Source organism: Oncorhynchus keta, chromosome 18, assembly GCF_023373465.1.
Source record: "Oncorhynchus keta strain PuntledgeMale-10-30-2019 chromosome 18, Oket_V2, whole genome shotgun sequence".
Classification (NCBI taxonomy): domain Eukaryota; kingdom Metazoa; phylum Chordata; class Actinopteri; order Salmoniformes; family Salmonidae; genus Oncorhynchus; species Oncorhynchus keta.
In genome coordinates this window covers 17,325,382-17,349,206 of record NC_068438.1, presented here as the reverse complement: position 1 = coordinate 17,349,206, position 23,825 = coordinate 17,325,382, and the positions used below count along the sequence as shown (strand labels likewise).

General features: G+C 44.6%; 2 protein-coding genes across 2 annotated transcripts in view; both read right to left on the bottom strand.

Moving 5' to 3' along the window:
* Positions 1-19,422, bottom strand: part of LOC118378832 (unconventional myosin-VIIa-like) — a 62,083-nt gene extending 42,661 nt beyond the window's left edge. Inside the window, exons 1-2 of the mRNA XM_052467503.1 lie at positions 19,228-19,422; positions 15,851-15,921 (exon numbers count right to left, since the gene is read on the bottom strand). Coding sequence (XP_052323463.1) covers positions 15,851-15,868 — 18 coding nt within the window. The 5' untranslated portion in view covers positions 15,869-15,921; positions 19,228-19,422. The remainder of the gene's footprint in view (positions 1-15,850; positions 15,922-19,227) is intronic.
* A 566-nt stretch (positions 19,423-19,988) lies between these two features.
* LOC118379069 (calpain-5-like) overlaps positions 19,989-23,825 on the bottom strand; it is a 37,898-nt gene continuing 34,061 nt past the window's right edge. Inside the window, exons 7-13 of the mRNA XM_052467502.1 lie at positions 23,111-23,188; positions 22,785-22,980; positions 22,576-22,698; positions 22,282-22,478; positions 21,774-21,895; positions 21,521-21,657; positions 19,989-21,397 (exon numbers count right to left, since the gene is read on the bottom strand). Of these exons, the coding sequence (XP_052323462.1) occupies positions 21,218-21,397; positions 21,521-21,657; positions 21,774-21,895; positions 22,282-22,478; positions 22,576-22,698; positions 22,785-22,980; positions 23,111-23,188 (1,033 nt within the window). The 3' untranslated portion in view covers positions 19,989-21,217. The remainder of the gene's footprint in view (positions 21,398-21,520; positions 21,658-21,773; positions 21,896-22,281; positions 22,479-22,575; positions 22,699-22,784; positions 22,981-23,110; positions 23,189-23,825) is intronic.

The following is a 23,825-nucleotide window of genomic DNA, read 5'->3' as shown; positions in this document are numbered from 1 at the left end:
TCCACACACACACACACACAGTTTTGTAGTCCTACCGGTAGCAGTGTAGAGTGCTTGAAGACAGTGTTGACGTTTCGTACTAGAGCCCATTTAGCCTGGTCTTTCTCATACAGGTCCACATAGTCACGACGCTTGTACATCCTCACTGTTGGTCCACACACACAGACAACCCTCAATGTCTTCCACTGGCCAAACCCAAGTCCTCCAGTGCTCTATTCCTCACACACACCTTCTCAAAGTCTCCCACCATCCAACCTTAATTTGTCCAGTAGTCCAGTCTTCAGGTCCTATACACATCCCACCAACTCCACACCAGGAGGTCGCCAACGGTAATGTGATGTCACTTTCTGTCCAGGTGTGTTCTGATATCAAAGATGCAAAGAATATTGGCTCTGCCTCTTCCTCTCTTGTTATAAGTTTGAGAACAGGAACGAGTAATAAGAGAAAAATAACAATCAGACTGTCTGTCTGTGGAACAGGCTCAGACTCACACAGATAGATAAAAACAACAGCAACAGCAACAAAAGAGAGAGAAGGCTGTCTGTGTGACTGTCTGGAGGACCTCCTGAGAGACACAGCTACAGGATGAAACAAGACCCCTGGGTAGACCTACTCCTCCTCTCCTCCGCCTTCCCTTCTCTCTTCTTTCTGTTCCACTGCTCCTGAGGAAACTGAATCTAGGTCCTGGTGTTTTGTCTATCTGCTCTCATCTTCCTGATCGACTCACGCCATCACTGCTCTCTCTCTATTTCTAATCATCCCTCTCTCCCTCACGCTCTCTCTGTCCCTCTCTCTCTCTCTACATGTCATTCCACAGCACATCTGATCAATGGTTCTGAATACCTGCTACAGCAGTGACAGCAAGGAAGAGTGGAGAGAGGAATGGAAGGGAGGAGTGTTGGGTGGAGAAATAGAGAGAAGGATAGAGAGAGGGATGGGGTCTGGGTGGTAGCATCATTCCCTGTGTGTTATATGTCTGTTTAATTAAGTAAATAACCCTCTGGCAAACGACCTGGGACTGGACTGAACACTACACCACAGAACACAGCTGTCACACACACACACGATCACGCTCACGCAGGCAGGCAGACACACACACCTGTCACCAGGGCCAAAACCACTATCAGCAACCACAGTCTCAATAATTTATAAAACCTACCAGATCTGTGTCTCTGTATCCCCCTCAGTCTTTCTCCACCCCCTCTCTCTTTCTCTCTCATTCATTCTCTCCCCCCCCGCCCTCCCCCTCTTCCTGTCATTCCTATATGCCTTATCAGATAGGTGTCTTATTGTTGCCGCCCGTAGCATTGAATGCCAGGGAAGCCATAAAAGCTCTACTGTGAATGGTCCTGGCGCAGTTTCAAGGGAAGCAGGTTTGGATTTGGCTTCACACCAATCACATCAAAAGCCAAATTACATTGACAGAAAAAACTTGAATTGTTGCATCTCATTGTGTTGCTGTCTTCTGATGGTTAGCTAGCTTAAATTGTCCCATTCCCAAATTAGCAATGGATGGAGATAAGGATTTAGACTTGTGGTTTTACTTAATTCTCCATACTCCATGATTATAATGCGATTCTGATCCAACCATAAATTCATATATTGTGCCCCTTGCCTGAGAGGACGGAAGTTCAATATGTAGCTAGATGTAGTAGGCTAATGTTAACCAGCTGGCTCATTTTTGCACGTGAAAAGAAGTTAGGCTAGCGAGCAAGCATTTTACTCAGGTAGCCTATGACAACAAAAACTAAAAATGTGTAGGTTCTCTTTCAACTATTAGTTTCGGGTTTTTCACTTATGGGATACGCCCCCAACATATTCGTCAGAAGCCTTTATTATACTACACCACATATGACTGGATGGACGTCGAGACGTGTGCGTCGGGGAGGAGCGTCCCTCCTATCCTATAAAAGCAGGATCTCTGAGTCATTCAAACACCTCTTTTCACTTTTCATCAGAAAGCTTACCTCCACACGACTGCATTTTGCCTCTAACTGCTCTTATAAATGCTAGTAAAACTAAATGCATGCTCTTCAACCGATTGCTGCCTGCACCCGCCCTCCTGACTAGAATCACTAGTCTGGACGGTACTGACTTAGAATATGTGGACAACTACAAATACCTAGGTGTCTGGTTAGACTGTAAACTCTCCTTCCAGACTCACACTAAGCATCTCCAATCCAAAATTAAATCTAGAATCGGCTTCCTATTTCGCAACAAAGCCTCCTTCACTCATGCTGCCAAACATACCCTCGTAAAACTGACTATCCTACCGATCCTTGACTTCGGCGATGTCATTTACAAAATATGCTCTAGTTGGCTGGCCCTCAATACATATCTGTCGCCAAACCCACTGGCTCCAGGTCATCTATAAGTCTTTGCTAGGTAAAGCCCTGCCTTATCTTAGCTCACTGGTCACCATAGCAACACCCACCCATAGCACGTGCTCCAGCAGGTACATTTCACAGCCCAAAGCCAACATCCCCAAAACCAACACCTGCTTTGGCCGCCTTTCAATCAAGTTCTCTGCTGGCAATGACTAGAACGAATTGCAAAGTCACTGAAGTTGGAGACTTATATCTCCCTTAATAACTATAAGCACCAACTGTCAAAGCAGCTGACAGATCACTGTACCTGAACACAGCCCATCTGTAAATAACCCACTGAAATACCTCATCCCCATATTGTTATTTCTTTTGCACCCCAGTATCTCTACTTGCACATCATCATCTGCACATCTATCACTCCAGTGTTAATGCTAAATTGTAATTATTTCACCACTATGGCCTATTTATTGCCTTACCTCACTAATCTTACTACATTTGCACACACTGTATATAGACTTTCTATTGTGTTATTTGACTGTAAGTTTGTTTATTCCATGTGTAACTCTGTGTTGTTTTTGTCGCACTGCTTTGCTTTATCTTGGCCAGGTCGCAGTTGTAAATGAGAACTTGTTCTCAACTGGCCTACCTGGTTAAATAAAGGTGAAATAAAATAAAATTCCGAAATTAGCTAAATTGTCCACAGACGTGAGCTTACAACTCACTCAGTGTGCAGTGATGGCAAGTTTACTTTTCCTTCACTATAGTAAGAGGAAACTTATTTGAGGGAGAAACGGGTAGAGATGTGACACGGCTAACTCGTTTCATGACCAATGTATCCAAACAGTGACTAGATGTCAGCAAGCTAGGCACCACGCTAGCCACCACGCTAGCCACCACGCTAGCCACCACGCTAGCCACCACGCTAGCTAAGTTTTGTGGTTTTACTTCGACAAGAAAAGTTTTTTACGCTACACCAAGCTATCTTTTATAATCTGTCTTTTCGGATACGGTACCTGGCCATCACACCGAGTGCCATTTTCGAAAATAACCCACTAATTGTTGGCTATTTTTCCGATAACTAAAAACATACTGTGATGGACATTTTTATGTTTGTGCTTTTCTAATAACCAATATATGTGTCCTACTCATGTGCTTTTCTAATAACCAATTTTGTGTTTATGCAAGTGACTGACTGAGTGAATCCTCACTATCAGTATCTGCAATTTAGCAGTACGCCCACAACCTTGTTTTGAGAAAGGGATATCTCAGTTGCAAAGTCTCAGGTTAGCGAGAAGAAGCCTTGTGAGGTATTGGTCTGTCACATTCATGACCCAGTATTGGTCAGTCACATGTAGGAAGAAAATGTAACTTGTCTGTATATAAGAGAACTAACAAGACTGCCCCGGGTGGAGCTCCTGATCGACATGTATACTTGGTGCATTGAGTTAGTTGGAACCTATGGTGGAAAATTAATTACATTTAGACATACTATGCTGTTTTTACTGAGAGAATTGTCCATTGTTATATGTTAGTGTTTTTTTGCTGATGCAAGCTTGTGTGACAGTTAAGTCTGGGAGTACAGATAAGAGATGTTTGGGTGCGACCGCAGTATGTGGCATCCTGTTGTCACAATCTACAGGAATTTAGCTGTGTGGAAACTTGCAAGAAGGAACAGACGATCATGGCAATGTCAGCATTCTTAATCTGCACAGACAAGCTAATCACCTTTACTCACCATGTTTCACCCCTGTTTCAACACATTTCAACACACTAAACTGCCACATAGACAAAAGAGGTTGTACTTTCTATAAAATCATCCTATTTTTCCAACTTAATTGAGGAAAATAAGAACAATACAAAATGTACTGTCGCAAAGCTAACTAAAAAGCAATGTTTCCCAAGAGAGGATGGCTTTCACTTCAGCAGTGATAAATTCATGAACTTCTTTGAGGAAAAGATCATGATCATTAGAAAGCGAATTACGGACTCCTCTTTAAATCTGCGTATTCCTCCAAAGCTCAGTTGTCCTGAATCTGCACAACTCTGCCAGGACCTTGGATCAAGGGAGACACTCAAGTGTTTTAGTACTATATATCTTGACACAATGATGAAAATAATCATGACCTCTAAACGTTCAAGCTGCATACTGGACCCTATTCCAACTAAACTACTGAAAGAGCTGCTTCCTGTTCTTGGAACCCCTATGTTGAACATAATAAACAGCTCTCTTGTTTATTATTATTATTTTTTTTATTTTACCTTTATTTAACTAGGCAAGTCAGTTAAGAACAAAATCTTATTTTCAATGACGGCCAAGGAACAGTGGGTTAACTGCCTGTTCAGGGGCAGAACGACAGATTTGTACCTTGTCAGCTCGGGGATTTGAACTTGCAACCTTTCGGTTACCAGTCCAACGCTCTAACCACTAGGCTTGAAAAAGTCAAACCTTGACTCAGAAAATATTTAAACTATCAGCCTGTATCGAATCTCTCATTCCTCTCAAAAAAATGTAAAAAGCTGTTGCGCAGCAACTCACTCCCTTGCTGAAGACTAACAATGTTTTTCGAAACGCTTCAGTCTGGTTTTAGACCCCATCATAACACTGAGACTGCACTTGTGAAGGTGGTAAATGACCTTTTAATGGCGTCAGACCGAGGCTCTGCATCTGTCCTCGTCCTCCTAGATCTTAGTGCTGCTTTTGATACCATCGATCACCACATTCTTTTAGAGAGATTGGAAACCCAAATTGTTCTACACGGACAAGTTCTGGCCTGGTTTAGATCATATCTGTCGGAAAGATATCAGTTTGTCTCTGTGGATGAATTGTCCTCTGACAAATCAACTGTACATTTTGGTGTTCCTCAAGGTTCAGTTTTAGGACCACTATTGTTTTTGATATATATTTTACGTCTTGGTGATGTCATTCGGAAACATAATGTTAACTTTCACTGCTATGCGGATGACACACAGCTGTACATTTCGATGAAACATGGTGAAGCCCCAAAATTGCCCTCGCTGGAAGCCTGTGTTTCAGACATAAGGAAGTGGATGGCTGCAATTCTTCTACTTTAAAACTTGGACAAAACAGAGATGCTTGTTCTAGGTCCCAAGAAACAAAGAGATCTTCTGTTGAATCTGACAATTAATCTTGATGGCTGTACAGTCGTCTCAAATAAAACTGTGAAGGTACTCAGCGTTATTCTGGACCCTGATCTCTCTTTTGACGAACATATCAAAACTTTCTGTCCAAAAATGATGCAGAATAATGTATCCAGGCTTTTGTCACATCTAGGTTAGACTACTTCAATGCTCTACTTTCAGGATACCCAGGTAAAGCACTAAATAAACTTCAGTTAGTTCTAAACACGGCTGCTAGAATCTTGACGAGAACCAAAAGATTTGATCATATTATTCCAGTGCTGGGTTTGGGATATATCCTGCCTGTTTGGCCCTGTCCAAGGGTATCATCGGATGGGGCCACAGTGTCTCCCGACCCCGACTGTCTGTGTGTCGGGGGGCTAGGGTCGGGGATCCCATCGCTGTTCTACTCACATAAACCGCCTCAAACTCCTTGCAGTGTCCTTAGCATTAAAGTTGTTACTCCCATTTCTGGAGGGTCGACATGTTCTAGTCAAAACAGACATTACCACCATTGTGGCTTACATAAACAGACAGACAAGGGGGACTGCAATCCTCTCACTTACACACACTGGCACACAGACTGATTATGTGGAGCAGTGTGCATCTCCAGTAACTGAGAGCTACTCATGCACCAGGAGTGCTGAATCTGGGGGCAGATTTACTCTCCAGGGGAAACCCTCTATATGGGGAGTGGAAGCTCCATCATGAGGTAGCCAATCAGGTTTGGATGCACTTCGGAATTCCTGCAGTGGATCATTATGCATCGATGGAGAATACACAGTGTCCACTGTTCTTTTCCCTGAGGCATTGGGATGCACCGATGGGAGTGGAAGCGTAGCGCAGCATTGGCCAGAAAAACACTGGCTAGCAGAGTTCACTTAAGTACTATGTGGCCAACCATGGTTCCTCCCTTTGCGTCGGGACCTACTGTGCCTAGAGTGCAGGGAGATATTTCCTCCTCACCCAGAACTGTTTGCCCTCTGGGCCTGGCCCGTGAACGGTTCCACTTGAACACTTCCAGGCTTCCACAAAATGTCATTTGACTATTCAGAGTGCTGATCCACCAGGTCCCTTTATGATTGTAAATGCCGTGTGTTTGAGGATCGGTGCACTAAGTCACAGACAGAGTCCTTCCAGTGCTCTGTCCCGGTAATCCTGTCGTTTCACAGGAATTATTAGAGAAAGGAAAGAAACTTTTTGGACCTAGACTTAGCGCTACGGTACCGCTTACCATGCGATTGCAGAGAGAACAGTCTATGACTTGAGTGACTGAAGTCTTTTACAATTTTTTGGGCACTCCTCTGACATTGCCTAGTATATAGGTCCTGGATGGCAGGAATCTTGGCCCCAGAGATGTATGGGGCCGTACACACTACCCTCTGTAGCTACCCTCACCAAGAGGTGTTGCAACCAGTCAGGATGCTCTCGATGGTGCAGCTGCAGAACTTTTTGAGGATCTGAGGACCCATGCCAAATCTTTTCAGGCTCCTGAGGGGGGAAAGCTGTTGTCGTGCCCTCTTGATAGTTTGTTGGTGATGTGGACACCAAGGAACTTTAAGCTCTCGACGGGTACCACTACAGCCCCGTCGATGTTAATAGGGGCCTGTTCGGCCCTCCTTCTCCTGTAGTCCTCGATCATACTGAGAGTGTCATTGCATTTTGGTGCACCAGAATTACATTCATTTCCAATGGAACGCTGCGTTAGCCTTGCAGCATTGCGATATGCAGAGGCAGTTGCAGTGCATTCTGTGTGGTGCATAAGGTGGATTTATCGAACATATTTATTTATTTTATTTCACCTTCATTTAACCAGGTGGCCAGTTGAGAACAAGTTCTCATTTTAAACTGCGACCTGGCCAAGTTAAAGCACAGCAGTGCGACACAAACAACAACACAGAGTTACACATGGAAAAAACAAACATACAGTCAATAACACAATAGAAAGTCTATATACAGTGTGTGCAAATGAGGTAAGATAAGGGAGGTAAGGCAATAAATAGGCCATGGTGGCGAAATAATTACAATTTAGCAATTAAACACCAGAGTGATAGATGTGCAGAAGATGAACGTGCAAGTAGAGATACTGGGGTGCAAAGGAGCAAAAACAAGAAAGAACAGTATGGGATGAGGTACTTGGATGTGTCACGTTCTGACCTTTATTTCCTTTGTTTTGTATTTATTTAGTATGGTCAGGGCGTGAGTTAGGGTGGGCAGTCTATGTTTGTTTTTCTATGATTTGGGGATTTGTATGTTTCAGCCTAGTATGGTTCTCAATCAGAGGCAGGTGTCATTAGTTGTCTCTGATTGAGAATCATACTTAGGTAGCCTGGGTTGCACTGTTTGTTTGTGGGTGATTGTCTATGTTAGTTGCTTGTGTCAGCACAAGTCTCATTTATAGCTTCACGGTCGTTTTTTGTTTATTGTTTTTGTATAGTTTGTATTCAGTGTTCAGTGCTTTCTTTTATTAAATACTCATCATGAACACATACCACGCCGCATTTTGGTCCTCCGATCCTTCTCGCCTCTCCTCTTCAGATGAAGAGGAGGACGACCGTGACATAATGTGATTGGATGTTCATTATTTGACTAGGCTACCTGTATTTGACATTGTGTTGTTATTTCGCTGAACACTAGATGGTTTAACTTTACTTTTGGCAGTGAAACGATGCTTCTCAGGCAACAAAAACAACTCACCCAAATGTATAGCCCCGTTGGAAAATATAAATGGACTGTTTGAAAATGTGAAGATATTTTGTTATTATTAAAATAAAATGTGAATCACATTTTTAGTTGTCGTACCCCCCAACGGCATTTCACGTACCCCTGTTCTAGAGAATAGACCTAGTTCCTGTATTATATAAATATGTCACACCACACAGAAGTTTATAAAACGGGTTATTTACAGATGGGCTATGTACAGGTGCAGTGATCTGTGAGCTGCTCTGACAGCTGGTGCTTAAAGTTAGAGAGGGAGATATGTGTCTCCAGCTTCAGTGATTTTTGCAATTTGTTCCAGTCATTGGCAGCAGAGAACAGGAAGAAAAGGCGGCCAAAGCAGGTTTTGGCTTTGGGGGATCACCAGTGAAATATACCCGCTAGAGCGTGTGCTATGGGTTGGTGCTGCTATGGTGACCAGTGAGCTGAGATAAGGCAGGGCTTTACCTAGCAAAGAATTATAGATGACCTGGAGCCAGTAGGTTTGTCAACGAATATGAAGCGAGGACCAGCCAATAAGAGCATACAGGTCACAGTGGTGGGTAGTATTTGGGGCTTTGGTGACAAATGGATAGACTGTGATAGACTGCATTCAATTTGCTGAATAGAGTGTTGGAGGCTATTTTGTAAATGACATCGCCAAAGTAAAGGATCGGTAGGATGGTCAGTTTTACGAGGGTATGTTTGGCAGCATGAGTGAAGGATGCTTTGTTGCGAAATAGGAAGCCGATTCTAGATTTAATTTTAGTTTGGAGATGCTTAATGTGAGTCTGGAAGGAGAGTTTACAGTCGAACCAGACACCTAGGTATTTGTAGTTGTCCACATATTCTAAGTCAGAACCGTCCAGACTAGTGATTCTTGTCAGGAGGACGGGTGCGGGCAGCAATCGGTTGAAGAGCATGCATTTACTTGCATTTAAGAGCAGTTCGAGGCCACGGAAGAAGAGTTGTAATGGCATTGAAGCTCGTCTGGAGGTTAGTTAACACAGTGTCCAAAGAAGAGAATAAACCAGCAGCAAGAGAGACATCATTGATGTATACAGAGAAGAGAGTCGGCCAGAGAATTGAACCCTGTGGCACCCCCATAGAGACTGCCAGAGGTCCGGACAACATGCCCTCCGAGTTGACACACTGAACTCTATCAGAGAAATAGTTGGTGAACCAGGCGAGGCAGTCATTTGAGAATCCAAGGCTGTTGAGTCTGCCGATAAGAATGTGGTGATTGACAGAGTCGAAAGCCTTGGCCAGGTCGATGAAGACAGCTGTATAGTATTGTCTCTTATCGATGGCGGTTATGATATTGTTTAGGACCTTGAGCGTGGTTGAAGTGCACCCATGACCAGCTCAGAAACCAGATTGCATAGCGGAGAAGGTACGGTGAGCTTCGAAATGGTTGGTGATCTGTCTGTTAACTTGGCTTTGGAAGACCTTGGGAAAGCAGGGTAAGATAGATATAGGTCTGTAACAGTTTAGGTCTAGAGTGCCTCCCCCTTTGGGGATCTCAGACGATATGAAAGAGAGGTTGAACAGGCTAGTAATAGGGGTTGCAACAATTGCAACAATTGGATCATTTTAGAATGGGAGGGTCCAGATTGTCTAGCCTGGCTGATTTGTAGGGTTCCAGATTTTGCAGCTCTTTCAGAATATCAGCTATCTCGATTTGGGTGAAGGAGAAATGGGGGAGGCTTGGGCAAGTTGCTGTGGGGGGTGCAGGGCTGTTGACCGGGGTAGGAGTAGCCAGGTGGAAAGCATGGCCAGCTGTAGAAAAATGCTTATTGAAATTCTCAATTATCGTGGATTTATCGGTGTTGACAGTGTTTCTTATTCTCCATGGACTTTACAGTGTCTCAGAACTTTTTGGAGTTGGTGCTACAGAATGCAAATGTATGTTTGAAAAAACTAGCCTTTGCTTTCCTAACTGCCTCTGTATATTGGTTCCTAACTTCCCTGAAAATCTGCATATCGCGGGGGCTATTCAATGCTAATGCAGTACGCCACAGGATGTTTTTGTGCTGGTCAAGGGCAGACAGGTCTGGAGAAAACCAAGGGCTACATCTGTTCCTGGCACTACATTTTTTGAATCGGGCATGCTTATTTAAGATGGCGATGAAAGCACTTTTAAAGAATAACCAGGCATCCTCTACTGACGGAATGAGGTCAATATACTTCCAGGATCCCCAGGCCAGGTCGATTAGAAAGGCCTGCTCGCTGAAATGTTTTAGGGAGCGTTTGACAATGATGAGGGGTGGTCGTTTGACCGCAGACCCATTTTGGACGCAGGCAATGAGGCAGTGATCGCTGAGATCCTAGTTGAAGACAGCAGAGGTGTATTTGGAGGGCAGGTTGTATAGGATGATATCTATGAGGGTGCCCGTGTTTACGGATGCATCAAACTGTATGCGTAGACGGCTTAACAGAAATGGTAGCAGAAGGTGAATGTGGAACTTTGATTGCACACATATCCAGATGATGCTGTAGACCACTTTGCGCCATGACTCTGTCGGTGTGATCGAGGCGTAAGACCTGACCATGATACACAGTAGGAATAATGGATTTTGTCCCATCCCATGATTTTATTTTAAGTAGGATAGCGGACTACATGAATTAATATTGATAACCATCTAGATGTCACCTTGATACATGCACATACTACTCTCAATGGGGAGGGCATGAAGAGCAACAACACCAGGACATTGTGCCCTTCGCCTCATCTTGATAAGCACTACTGTCCGGCAATGGCGTGGGAAGTACAATAGTTGCCTAGTATCAGGGTGACAGTCACAGTAAGCACAGGCATACAACGTATGAAGCAACAGTACACCCATCATCAGTACTTTGGGTGACCTTAGAGAGCCTGACCTTAGAGAGCCTTGTATTCTCTAATTTGGTTAGGTCGGGGTGTGACTAGGGTGGGTACTCTAGTTTTTGTATTTCTATGTTGGCCTGGTATGGTTCCCAATCAGAGGCAGCTGTCTATCGTTGTCTCTAATTGGGGATCATATTTAGGCAGCCTTTTCCCACTGCGTTTTTGTGGGATCTTGTTGTTGTGTAGTTGCCTGGGAGCACTGCATTTGCTGCACGTTTCGTTTGCTGTTTATTGTTTTGTGAGTTTCATTTAATAAACATGTGGAACTCTACGTATGCTGCACCTTGGTCCGTTAATTCTACAAACGATCTTGACACTATCATCAGCTTTAAAATAGAAGTTCAAACTTTCATGGTATGGTAGCTCAAAGTACGGTAGTTGCACGCCCACTATCTTCCTTTAGACACACCCACTCCTTTCCACATGCCCACTATCTTCCTTTAGACACACCCACTCCTTTCCACACGCCCACTATCTTCCTTTAGACACACCCACTCCTTTCCACATGCCCACTATCTTCCTTTAGACACACCCACTCCTTTCCACACGCCCACTATCTTCCTTTAGACACACCCACTCCTTTCCACATGCCCACTATCTTCCTTTAGACACACCCACTCCTTTCCACACGCCTACTACTTTCCTTTTGACACACTCACTCGCAAATACTCCGGTAGCCATATTGAGCTGAAGCTACCCCCTTCTCCCCAGTCCAGTCAATAATTCGCTGAGAGATGTGGCTGCTGTTATTAGAGACACATACTAACCATAACAAACACAGAAAAACACACAAGGCGAGGAGAGGAGACACATAACAACCCTTTCCTACCCCTGACAGACCCACCCTCCAGAGAAGACCAGGTACCATCCTGGCCTCCAGTGGTTTTCAGTAGGTATTACACCACAAACCACAGCTCACTAGGCAAGCCAGTTAAGAACACATTCTTATTTACAATGACGGCCTACCAAAAGGCAAAAAGGCCTCTTGTGGGGACGGGGGCTGAGATTAGAAATAACACTACTACAACACTACATAAAGAGAAACCAACATAGTAGCGGCACAAAACATGGTACAGACAAGAGCACAAAGGGCAAGAAGGTAGAGACAACAATCCATCACGCAAAGTAGCCACAACCGTCAGTAAGACTGTCCATGATTGAGTCTTTGAATTAAGAGATTGAGATAAAAGTGTCCAGTTTGAGTGTTTGTTGCTGCTCGTTCCAGTCGCTAGCTGCAGTTAACTGGAAAGAGGAGCGACCCAGGGATGTGTGTGCTTTGGGGACCTTTAACAGAATGTGACTGGCAGAACGGGTGTTGTATGTGGAGGATGAGGGCTGCAGTAGATATCTCAGATATGGGGGAGTGAGGCCTAAGAGGGTTTTATAAATAAGCATCAACCAGTGGGTCTTGCGACGGGTATACAGAGATGACCAGTTTACAGAGGAGAATAGAATGCAGTGATGTGTCCTATAAGGAGCATTGGTGGCAAATCTGATGGCCGAATGGTAAAGAACATCTAGTTGTTCGAGAGCACCCTTACCTGCCGATCTATAAATGACGTCTCCGTAATCTAGCATGGGAAGGACGGTAATCTGAATCAGGGTTAGTTTGGCAGCTGGGGTGAAAGAGGAGCGATTACAATAGAGGAAACCAAGTCTAGATTACATTTAGCCTGCAGCTTTAATATGTGCTGAGAGAAGGACAGTGTACAATCTAGCCATACTCTCAAGTACTTGTATGAGGTGACTAACTCAAGCTCTAGACCCTCAGAGGTAGTAATCACACCGGAGGGAAGAGGGGCATTCTTCTTACCAAACCACATGACCTTTGTTTTGATGGTGTTCAGAACAAGGTTAAGGGTAGATAAAGCTTGTTGGACAGTTTCAGCATAAGCAATTAACTCCAGCACAAGCAATGACCAGATTAACATTGGTCCAAACCACTACATGTATTTTTAGGGTGTAAACTTCGAAGCCAAGAGTCACTATCTGCGTCCCAAATGGCACCATATTCCCAAGTGTACTACTTTTGACCAGTTCCCATAGGGGCTCCAGTCACAATTATACTGAACAAAAATATAAACACAACATGCAACAATTTCAAAGATTTTGCTGAGTTACAGTTCATACAGTGGGGCAAAAAAGTATTTAGTCAGCCACCAATTGTGCAAGTTCTCCCACTTAAAAAGATGAGAGAGGCCTGTAATTTTCATCATAGGAAATCAGTCAATTTAAGTAAATTCATTAGGCCCTAGTCTATGGATTTCCCATGACTGGACAGGGGCACATGGGTGGGCCTGGGAGGGCATAGGCCAGGCCAAGCCAATCAGAATATTTTTTTCCCCACAAAAGGGCTTTATTACAGACATAAATACTCCTCAGCACCCCCCTGGTGAAGAAGCCGGATGTGGTCCTGGGTTGGCGTGGTTACACGTGATGTCTGTGGTTGTGACGCCGGTTGGACGTACTGTCAAATTCTCTAAAACGACATTTGAGGCAGCTTATGGTAGAGAAATGAACATACAATTATCTGACAACAGCTCTGGAGGACATTCCTACAGTCAGCATGCCAATTGCACACTCCCTCAAAACTAAAGACATCTGTTGCATTGTGCTCTGTGACAAAGCTGCACCTGTGTAATGATCATGCTGTTTAATCAGCTACTTGATATGCCACACCTGTCAGGTGGATGCATTATCTTGACAAAGGATAAATTGCTTACTAACAGGGATGTAAACACGTGTGCATAAAATTTGAGACAAATAAGCTTTTTGTGAGTATGGACAATTTCTGGGATCTTTTATTTCAGCTCATTAACATGCGACCAGCAACTTACATGTTGCATACATTTTTTGTTCAGTATAGAATAGTTCAGTATAGAATAGTTCAGTATAGAATAGTTCAGTATAGAATAGTTCAGTATAGAATAGTTCGGTATAGAATAGTTCAGTATAGAATAGTGCACGGTAAAGGGAATAGGGTGCTATTTGGAATGCATCCCGTGTGATGTCACGATAATAGCTGATTTACACAGGCAATGAGTCTTCAGCTCATTTTCATTTAGATAGTCAAAGGTCACAGCGAAAGCTATTGATTGGCTGATTGAACAGACACTTGACACCAATCAACACTGGTCAATAAATCCAGCCAGCACTCTGTTTTCTGCTTCAAATAACAATGAACATAGCATAAATCAACTAAAAACACTCAAGACATCCAGCACACACTTCTAACACTTTTATTGCCAGTCTAACACACACACACACACACACACACACACACACACACACACACACACACACACACACACACACACACACACACACACACACACACACACACACACACACACACACACACACACTCTCTCAATACAGATACCATACTCATGTGTAAGCCCCCCAACACCCCTGTACAGAGTGAGCTCTCTCACACTCATTAGTTACCAGCCACACACACACACACACACACACACACACACACACACACACACACACACACACACACACACACACACACACACACACACACACCCCTCTCTCAATACAGATACCATACTCATGTGTAAGCCCCCCCCAACACCCCTGTACAGAGTGAGCTCTCTCACACTCATTAGTTACCAGCCACACACACACACACACACACACACACACACACACACACACACACACACACACACACACACACACCTCCTCCCCCTGTCCTCTCTATTGTGTTTGGTCATGAGAGAGAGATGAATGGATGCCAGTCTCTCATCAGGGAGGAATGTGAGCAGAACACGACAATAACAACATCACTGAACAAGCACACTGTTATCATGGTGACAACACACTGTCCCCATAAACTACAACATAAACTACACCTGGCACCATTAAGTTGTGACTAGCTGAGCTTGGTTTAGCTTGAATAGTCACAAGAGTGCTAACTCTGCCAGTTTTTCACAGTGCTTGACCCAGGTCTGATGGCTACTGTGTCCATGGTAACAGTACCTACATGAGGGTAGTTATGGTTACCTGTATGAGGGTGGGGCATATGTAGCTGAGGCGACGGACACTGCTGTCCCAGCCTTCGGTTGGCCAAGGCTCTGCTGAAGTCATCGCTAATCGCGCCATGGTAAACTCATATTAGGCTGTGTGTGTGTTCCATCTGTCCCTCTCTCAGCAACATTCCTCTGGCTGCTAGCGTGGCCTCCTGTTGATCTCTTCACAAGATTCTCAGTACTTCACTGTTAGACAATTTTAGCTCCTTCTTCTGGGCTTCTGCCTGTCTGAGAATCTCCCAACCGTCTGTAGACCTGCTCAACTTTCTCCACAGACCCCTCTCCTTCCCGCTGCCCCTGGCTCCCCACCCCTTCTCTCTTTCTCACTCTCTTTCTCTCTCTCTGGTTCTCTGCTGAGAGTTGTGTGTGTGTGTCTGTGTGTGTGCATGTGAAGGGGCCTGTTTAGCTGAAGAGGAGCCATTGTCAGGGGTGATTAGACGATCAGAAAGGCTGACGAGTCGAACACCACATTTACTGGACATCAAGAAGACCGAGACACACACACACACTATGCACATGCAAGCACACATTCACACACACACACACACCTGACACTCCTGTAATGGAACGGAAAAGCGTCTGTGTTGTTCCCCTCAGAAACATACCAGAGAGATTGAGTGTGTGTGTGTGTGTGTGTGTGTGTGTGTGTGTGTGTGTGTGTGTGTGTGTGTGTGTGTGTGTGTGTGTGTGTGTGTGTGTGTGTGTGTGTGTGTGTGTGTGTGTGTGTGTGTGTGTGTGTGTGTGTGTGTGTGTTCTTTTACCTGCTGCAGAATGACCATGACTCTGGTTTCTGAGCTTATGCCTGGACATCAGACGTCTCCAGGTGTCCACCCTGAGACAGAGAGAGAGGAGAGACAGGGACAGAGAGAGAGGGGAGACAGAGAGAGAGGGGAGACAGAGAGAGAGGAGAGACAGGGACAGAGAGAGAGGGGAGACAGAGAGAGAGGGGAGACAGGGAGAGAGGAGAGACAGGGACAGAACGAGAGGGGAGACAGAGAGAGAGGGGAGACAGAGAGAGAGGGGAGACAGGGACAGAGAGAGAGGGAGACAGAGAGAGAGGGGAGACAGAGAGAGAGGAGAGACAGAGAGAGAGGAGAGACAGGGACAGAGAGAGAGGGGAGACAGAGAGAGAGGAGAGACAGAGAGAGAGAGAGAGACAGGGACAGAGAGAGAGGGGAGACAGAGAGAGAGGAGAGACAGAGAGAGAGGGGAGACAGAGAGAGAGGGGAGACAGAGAGAGAGGGGAGACAGAGAGAGAGGGGAGACGGAGAGAGAGGAGAGACAGGGACAGAGAGAGAGGGGAGACAGAGAGAGAGGAGAGACAGGGACAGAGAGAGAGAGGGGAGACAGAGAGAGAGGGGAGACAGAGAGAGAGGAGAGACAGAGAGAAAGGATCTGGTTAGCAGCTAGCAACTCAGGCAGCCATCAAGTCATAATGACAAAGTGAGTAACAGTGGCTGTGTCCCAAATTACACCTATACTGTGCAATACTTTTGACCAGGGCCCATAGGGTTCTGGTCAAAGGTAGTTCAATTTATAGGGAATAGGGTGCCATTTGAGACACAGTCAGCCAGTCAGTCGGCTGCTCTGGAAAATGACCAACAACATTCTCATTTGCATATTAATTCAAACTGAAACTGCCTTTGTATTGAAGTTGGCCACTCATACAAATTCAATGTACATTCTCACTGCATAAAACACACACACCACCACATCCTTCATCCACTTACACACACCACTCACAGGTCCTCCATGACCGACCAGTGTCCTAACCTCATTCCCAACTCTGCCACTGTGTTTTAGACCTAGTCAATTATTCATCCCCCTAATTATACTTTACTTTAAGGTTTTGACACACCCTTCCTGCTACACACACACAGTAGGAGAAGACAGTGAGTTTGTGGGAGGGAATTTTGGGGGAGACAATGGGGGTTAGGGGGAGAGAGGAAGGTTTAGGGGGAGGGGTGAGACGGGAAGAGTTGGGTTGGGGAGAGGGAGGGATGTTTGGGGGACATAGGGAAAGTTGGGGGAGAGAGAGAGTGAGGTTTAAGGGGAGGGGAGGGATGTTTGGGGGAGACAGGAAAATGCCATTTATTGGTTAATTTCCTGCAGTAAATAGATGTCAGCTCTGTGCCCCCAAGCCTCTCTGATTAAACCATTGATGAGAACACATACATAAACACACACAAACACGTGTGGTAGGATTAGGAAGGGGAACGACTCTCCATCAATATTTTAGCATCTAATTACCACAGCAGAGGTCTGGGACAAAGGTTACAGCCAGGGAGACCGAGCGTAAGTTGTGTGTATGAACGTGTTTGAATATGAAAACACAGATATAGAACAGCAATTCTGGAAAACATGAATATATACTTCTTCTTGTACACACACACACACACACACACACACACACACACACACACACACACACACACACACACACACACACACACACACACACACACACACACACACACACACACACACACACAGAGAGAGAGTACAGAACAGAGAGAGAAAGACAGAGATGAAAAGAAAATTAGAGACACAGAAGGAGAGGCAGAAGGAGAGAAGGAGATATAATCCATTCCCTTCATTCTCTGGGCGACACCAGTCATTGTTGTTGATCACCTGAGTGTGGGCTTCTGAGAAACAGCCTGTCTGTAATTCCATCGCCTCCACCAGCGAGGACACAGACTTTTATAGTTTTATAGGTCAGAGGGGAAGAGAGACAAAGAGACTGACTCTGGGACCTCGTCAGTACACTAAAAACACCAGATGACCCCATCCCACCCACTAGTTGATACCTCCAAACCCACTCACAGTATAATACAATGCCAGATACATTCCAGAAAACATTATAAAAGTACATTGAACCCGCCCTCAGCTGTACATTCTGCCGCCCTAAGACCCTATACCTCCTGAAATAACCCAACAGGGAGGGAGAGAAACAGGGAGACAGAGAGAGAGAGAGAGAGAGAGAGAGAGAGAGAGATGCACAGCAAGAAAAAGGATGCAGGATATTAGGCTAACCCCCATTGCCCCCATTAAAACTAAATTCTAATCAACACTCTCACGCAACACCAAAACTGTCAGACTGATAAACCAATCAACTGATAGAAGAGAGCGAGATAGAGAGACAGAGATGTATAGAGGGTGTATAATGACTAGCCAGGATCTGCTCACAATAAGACTAATGGAATGAGTTTATGGCGATGTAAAGCCTCTGATTTGAAATTATTTAAACTCTTGTAGCTAAGTTTGGGGCTAATTAACTCTGGGGTTGAACCAGAAACTCGGAATTTCTTAATAACTTCTGACCAAGGCTCGCTACCCACTGTGCCAATAGAGGTAACAGTAACACCTTACTTAGAGTAGTGATATGTTGCATTCGTGTAGAATACATTCTTTATGTCATGCATATAAAAGCTTCCTGTTGCTACATATCACCAAAGTGAGAAGTGTTACTGAATTCTTAGGCAGATACAGTACCCACTGCACTGTGCTAGTCGAGTTAACCCTCCAGGAGAGGTAGTAATGTAACTGTAGTTAATTGACGGTAGAGACAGCAGAGCCTATAAGCACATTACATGTTATCTGAATGTCATGTGAACATTCATCTAAGCTGCAGCAAGAGCAATTTAAAAAACATAATAATAATTCTACAGCTGATAATGCAACACGAGCTGTGCGAGTCGAAGGATGGACAGGAGAGATGGTAGAGGGTCTCTCTCTGCAACTAGTCAGTATCCACAACCCGGAGCAGGCAGGATTCTCTAACTGAGATACAGTACATACAGGGAGTAGCTAAAGAGAGCTCTATCAGCTCTGCTTACACACACACAAGGCAGGTATGCCTATGATTCAATGGTTAGTTAATCATTAATGTTTCTCCATGTGAACACCCTGAAACCACATACTAGGACTAGACAGTGTCAGATATAGAGCAAAAATATTGTACTAACACTCTCCCACATGTTATCTGGACAAACAACACCAATAAACCTTGTAACACACACACACACACACACGAGGGAGACGTTAGCAAAAAGTAGCTTTAAAAAGTAGCTTTAAAAAGTAGCTTTAAGAGCCAAAGCCTCCATGCTTCTTTAAGCCTCCTGACTATGTATAATCTTACCACTGTGTACAGTCCTCTTTCTATACCCCTCTCTCTCTCGTTCCAGATGATTGTCCCAGGTCTATGTTCACTCAGACAAGTCCACAGAATGCAGTGGGGTGGATGGATGAAGGCAGGACAGAGAAAGAGAGGGGCTTCCTGAATCTCTCTCTCTCTCTCTTAGTGGGTGGTCAGACACCTGCTGCACTGTAGAGGTACTAGTCCCTTGCTCCTGCTCCTGCGCTCTCTCTCTCTCTCTCTCTCTCTCTTAGTGGGTGGTCAGACACCTGCTGCACTGTAGAGGTACTAGTGAGTCCCTTGCTCCTGCTCTCTCTCTCTCTCTCTCTCAAGGTATTAGCTGTGACACACCAGCTCATTCACTGCCACTGATCCCAATTAGAGTTACTGGGGAGAGACAGGGGGGGCAGGAAACCCAGTGGGGGGCAGTGAGGCACAACGTAGTGGAGGTCACACACACACACACACAACCATTCAACATGCACACAGAGAGAATGCATTGCTTCACATACAGAAACAGAGAGCACATCTCGCTTCTATTGGTGTTGCTGTAATAAAGGTCAGGCTGTTCTGAAAGACACATTGATCGGTGTTCCTCACACCTCACTGAACCTAACAGCACACACAGTCACACACTCTCTCTCGCTCAACACAGCATGGTTGATAGTGGACTCTATCAAGAGAGAGTTCCGCTGAGTAATGGGACCACACACACTAGATAAAATGGAGGAAGGGACACAGAATGACCCGGCACCAGACAGACAGTGTTTTAACTATTTATTACAGTATACATTTGATTGAAACCAGCCAACAGGTTTAAAGAGAAATAAACAGAGAAGTATAACACTAAATCATTAAATAGCCTTCAAATCACCCTGCGGTACATTAAAATATCATAAACATTTACTTATAAAGATAAGAAAAAAGCCTGCTCAGATGAACCAGTCCTTCTCTAACAAGGACCCACCACCATGACAGAGACTGGCATTATGACTGTTTATGACACTTATGACAGTGTTAGGAAGTCCTCATGATGACGAGAATGTTATAGATAAATGTGATATGATTTGAAACATGATCTACATGGCACTGTAGTAACTGGAGGTAATACAACATGATAAGAGTACAATGGGAATGAGAAAGAAGGGAATGAAGGGAGGAGTTGAGTGTTTGAGTAAAGAGTCGAATGTAAGAGTGACAGTGTTGGCTAGAAACTGTAGCTTAATCTCTCTTCTCCTCTAGTGAATCTAGTCTGTCTTCTGTATTGGGCCTCCCACTGGAAAATCAACATGATATAAAAGTAGAACAACCGACAGAAATCTTTTTTTTGTAATGTAAAAGTTTAATTATAAAGTTATTAACAAAAATAACTTGAACAATGTCTCCCCTAAAGAATAAAAATGTCCGTAGCTACTCTCAGCACCCAGAACCAACTCAGCTACTTTAAAGAGACTAGTACAAAGCTGACTGAAATGTAAAACTAAACCATGTAAATGAATGTAAACCGGACAACATATACAGCTGAAATACTCAACAAGTATTTATATATCCGTAATGCACAAGTTAAAGTGGTTATTAGATGAGAAAGGTGAACTAGGAGATTAAATGTCCTCTGTTGCCCCCATGTGGCCAGTGCTAGTACTACACTCAGTAAAACCCAACACAATACAGTCTGGAATCCTAACTTTGGTCCCTCAACAGATAAGGTTAATGGCAAATTAATTGATATTTATGATCAAATCTTTGGCAAAACAATACAACTTTAAAGATACATAAACTGTAAACATATAGTTAGTATATACAGTACATATAGTGATGATGTTCATATTGAACAGTGTAATCATGTATACTGCCAATTCCAGCACATATGGAAACAGAAGGGACCTCTTGACCAATCATATACTCTGTTACTGGCACCTGTTTCGCTCTTCTCTCATATTGGACGGAGGGAGTAAGGCACTGATTGATAGATTGGTGATTGATTGATGGTTAGTCAGATGTTAGTGAGAATGTTGCTGGTCACCATGGAGACGGTGAGCGTGCCTGGGAGGTCGTTGTCTTGGTGATTACCCTTGTCCCTCAGGTGGACGGTAACCTGCTGGGGGTCGCCTGGGTCAGAGGTCAAACTGACCTGACCCAGGAAGGAATCCATCAACACGTTGTGGTTATATACCTGGAGGATGAATAAAGTTGTACTGACTTTAATTGAGAGAACAGTTACTTATTGAAACAACCCAAATTGTGATGTTCACTCTACTTTAACTCCACCTACTTTAACTCCGCCCAGTCTCCTCACCTCTATCAGTATAGGCTGGTTAGTTCTCTTCCTGTAGAATAGAGCCTTGGTGTCAAAGGTTGGGCTGCGGGTGTCTTTATAGACCGGAGAACGAACCTTTTCCCCCTCACAACGAATGATAACATATGGGTCTGACGCTGCAACACACACACACAGACTGTCAGTAGAAGAAGAGAGGAGAAGATATGAAAAGGACCAGGCCAGAGAAGAAAAGGGAACGGACAGAGAAGGGAGAGAAGACAGGTTTGTATACCTCCGTCAGAGTCTTGTCCAGCCAGTCCATCTGCTCTGTGTACATGGATCTGAGTGACCAGGGAAGGGAAGCCACACAGTCCTGACCAACACGTCTGGGCTGGCTGATCTAGGGTTAACTCTCTATGGGGGGAGAGAGAGGGCAAGATAATGAAGAGAGTGAGTGAGTGAGTGAGTGAGTGAGTGAGTGAGTGAGTGAGTGAGTGAGTGAGTGAGTGAGTGAGTGAGTGAGTGAGTGAGTGAGTGAGTGAGTGAGTGAGTGAGTGAGTGAGTGAGTGAGTGAGTGTGTGAGTGAGTGAGTGAGTGTGTGAGTGTGTGTGTGTGTGAGTGTGTGTGTGAGTGAGTGAGTGTGTGAGTGTGTGAGTGAGTGAGTGAGTGAGTGAGTGAGTGAGTGAGTGAGTGAGTGAGTGTGTGAGTGAGTGAGTGAGTGAGTGAGTGAGTGAGTGAGTGAGTGTGTGAGTGAGTGAGTGAGTGAGTGAGTGAGTGAGTGAGTGAGTGAGTGAGTGTACCTGCAGTCAGCGGAGACATCAGTGAAGATGCGTAACAACAGGTCTCCTTCCACAGCGGGATCAAAGGTTGTGGGTATGACAACGTAACGACCCTCCTTCAGGGAACAGCGTAGGAACACACACCTGGAGTTGATGTACACACTCCCACACACCTTCTGCTGCCGAGTGTGCATACGGTACTGCCTGTTCAACTCCACCTATACACACAATCATTTTAATGACCACATTAATAAGACTTTCACACACATTCATTTTAATTAACACATTAATAACACTCTCACACACACTTCTCACCCGGTGTATCTCGAAGCCTATAGCCAGGTTTTCTCCCTTCCCCTCTTTAGGTCTGGCTCTCTTGTCTGTCTGCTGTAGACATACCAGCACCTCATCCTCTGGCTTCTTGACGTTGAACACATACTGTAGGGAGAGACACACACACACACACCAGTCCTATAAATTAATACACACACACACGCGCGCCCTCCCCCCATCCCTACCCCTACCTGTGGGTTCTGTACGAAAGTGTGTTTGTTATTGGTGCAGCCCCCGGCGCGGTTGCTGAGCGGGTCGTCATGGTTCCGCCAGGCACCCTTTAGAGAGCCCTCCTCCCAGGTCTTGTGAAGAGACAGGTAGGAAGTGTTGATCAGACGACACATGATCAAATCACTGAAGTACTGACAGAAGTCATCAAATGTCATCCTGGGTGGGGATTGAGGGGAGGGAAAGGGAAGTCATCAAGCTTCATCCTATGGCCATCCATTTTCTCAGCCGTGCAGAGGAAAGGTTAGGGGTCATGGCTAGATGTCATAGGTTAAGGGTTCGAACTCACCAAAATTCTCCATCGTCCTGCACAATCACTCCGATCTTCTCTCTTTCACTCTTACTCACCTTCCCCCACTCCTCTGAGCTGAGAGAGAGAGGAGAGAGAGAAGTTGTTGCAGAGAGGTTCTCTTTCGCTCACAGTGTTTCTCTGAAGGGTGTTCTGTGTGAAATAATGATACCAGAACAGAACTGATAGAGTAGGGGACTCAAGGTTCTGAGACATGAACATCAGAGGCTCAGATGGACAGTTTCCCATAGACCTTTTGGTGCCGAGATCATTTTTGGAATTTTCCTATGATACAGGATATAAATAAAACAAACATTCTAAGAGGAATGAACCATCACATCAATCTGTGCTAAAGATCTGATTCCCTGTTGGCCAACAAGCCCTCTCCCAACCAACAGAGGGAGCAGTGAGTCAGGAACCGATCAAGACACCCCCATCTGGGTTTATTTAAAAAAAACTATATATCGAAGCTCATTTACTGATTTCTAAACAATTTAAAACGGTAAATTCTATTTGGAAAGCAGCAAAAAAAAAGCTACATTTACTCCAGTATTAGCTGCCTGCTATGCACTAGCTCAGTACCAGGATTACAACTCTAATTTAGTTTCATGTCAAGTCAGACAGCAATTACCGAGCCAAAGCCATGTGCGGGGGCACCAGTTAGTTGAGGTAGTATGAGGTAGTATGTACATGTAGGTAGAGTTATTAAAGTGAC